The 1982-nt window shown below is 37.6% G+C and overlaps 1 protein-coding gene across 1 annotated transcript; it reads right to left on the reverse strand.

Annotated features, from left to right (window-relative positions):
* Positions 1-1231: 1231 nt before the first annotated feature.
* On the reverse strand, positions 1232-1774 carry LOC109953938 (amine sulfotransferase-like; the record flags this gene model as incomplete). Its single annotated transcript, XM_020589373.1, has 3 exons — positions 1232-1341; positions 1417-1588; positions 1694-1774. Coding segments are annotated over 3 exons (363 nt in total), but the record flags the coding sequence as incomplete, so codon positions are not given.
* Between the last annotated feature and the right edge of the window lie 208 nt (positions 1775-1982).

Below are 1982 nucleotides of genomic sequence, written 5' to 3' on the forward strand. Positions count from 1 at the left end.
TAACATAATGTACCATAGTGTATGATAGTATATGGAGGTACTGGAAGGCTATGCTAGAGGAAACACACTGTATATCCATCAGAGAAACAGACTTAGACACAACACTGGCAGGCAACTGAGCTGAGAAAGATGACAACTGCTGGTGGACATACAAAACACAACACCCCTGTGTACAGATCACAAGGTAGCCCCTCTGTCATACTCAGAGGCACCAACCAGACAGCAACATTGAACACACAGGTCAAAACAAATATATAGACTCACTTCTCTTTACTGTACAGTTCAAAGTTCAATGCAATGAGGTCAGCACAGACTGCACACCAGGTTTTGACAAGGACAAAGATTGCAGGTAAGAATAATATCGATATATCTTGTCCTGCTGCATCAATTTCAACTATCCATCATGAATTCACAGTGAGTGCAATGCTCAGTAGGTGACTCATCTTTTAAGATGAATTCGTACTGCCAAAGCTCAGATATACTAGATAAAAACATGAAACCATTTTAAAGATAAAAGGAGACAAGAGATATGTTACTGTCTCTTTTTGCTCACAATCTTTGGTAAAGCCCAGTCATCAATTTGCAAAGAGGACAATAACCACATATGACGTCCTGTTATCTTATTGAGCACAATTAAAAACAGCAAGATAGTGAAACATCCCATGATACAAATGTAAAGGTTCTGCTAATACATTAAACACTGTACAGAAACCTCAATAAAAATGATTAAAGTAGAAATTAGGATGATGAGATAAATTAAAATATGAAAACTACTCCACACTTTGAAAACCATATTTCCATATTAGTTGCCATATAAAGTTTGGTTTTACTGCTAGAAACATGTTCTCTAACTTCTGTCCTCCTTTTCTTTCTAGATGAAGAGAACTGAAGTGCTGAGTCAGCTCTAGTGACCAAACCAACCTTCACCATTTGTATAGAAAGACATTTCCTTCTGACTTTCAGCAAAGTCAGTAAATTGGCCAACTGCTTTTATTTATTAATTGTCTTCTGCCCATGTGTGTGCACTCATTTCTCCCTACTACCAAAGTCTCAGACTGATTTAAATCATTTTAATGGGCACTTTTTGTGATGTGCATCAACAGCGTGCACATTAGCGACTGTTGTACATGTTGTTAGTACAAGACAGACAGAGAAGAAATGAATTTTGGAATTGTAGATTTGTAGGTGTAGATTAAAGACAAACATCTTAAGGTTGATGCTGCTGTTTTGATTATTCCCAGATGAACTTCAGAGACAGCTCACTGATTTTCTCCTGAAGCAGCTGATCAACTCTTTGACTCTGGGCAACAGTAAAGACGTTCTTCCAGTCACCAATCTGACCTGCAATGAAAAAATTAAAATGTTTCTGCACAGGAGCTGACTGCTTCAGTTGGGCTGTGAGGGCTGTTATGTTACCTTTGCGCATGAAGTTTCCACTGATCTCGTCTTTTGATACAAATTCATAGTTGGCTTTTGTGTCTTTCTTCATTGTTTTAAATGTGGCTTTTTCTACAACTTCATCAATGGCTGCTTCACTGAGGTTTTTTCCTAAGAAACTGCAGATCTTAGTTACTGCTGCCTTCAGGTCCTGAAACAGAGAAACAGGAGACCAACAGAGGAAAACTTCAATTCTGACAAAGAATTTATTGGAGTGTTTTCACATGAACAACCTGAGGAGAAAAGCACATCTTACCAAGATCATGTCCTCATAGGTCAGGAAGAGGATGTTGTACTGGTCTTTCTTTGAATGATACAGTTGGACGACCCTGCAACTGTATAGTTGTATAATGTATCACTTAATGTAAGATTTCCATAAATGCGTTTCTTGAATATACTGTTTATTTCAACATTCTGCAAAACCATCCAACATAGTTCAAGAAGACTTTCAAATGAAGACCACTTCAGTCTGTACTAATAAAACTTTACAATCAGCCATGAAATTCTGTCCTGGTTTGATTGGACTTCTTCTTCTTCTTCTTCTC

Source organism: Monopterus albus, unplaced genomic scaffold (genome assembly GCF_001952655.1).
Source record: "Monopterus albus unplaced genomic scaffold, M_albus_1.0 scaffold2161.1, whole genome shotgun sequence".
Lineage (NCBI taxonomy): Eukaryota > Metazoa > Chordata > Actinopteri > Synbranchiformes > Synbranchidae > Monopterus > Monopterus albus.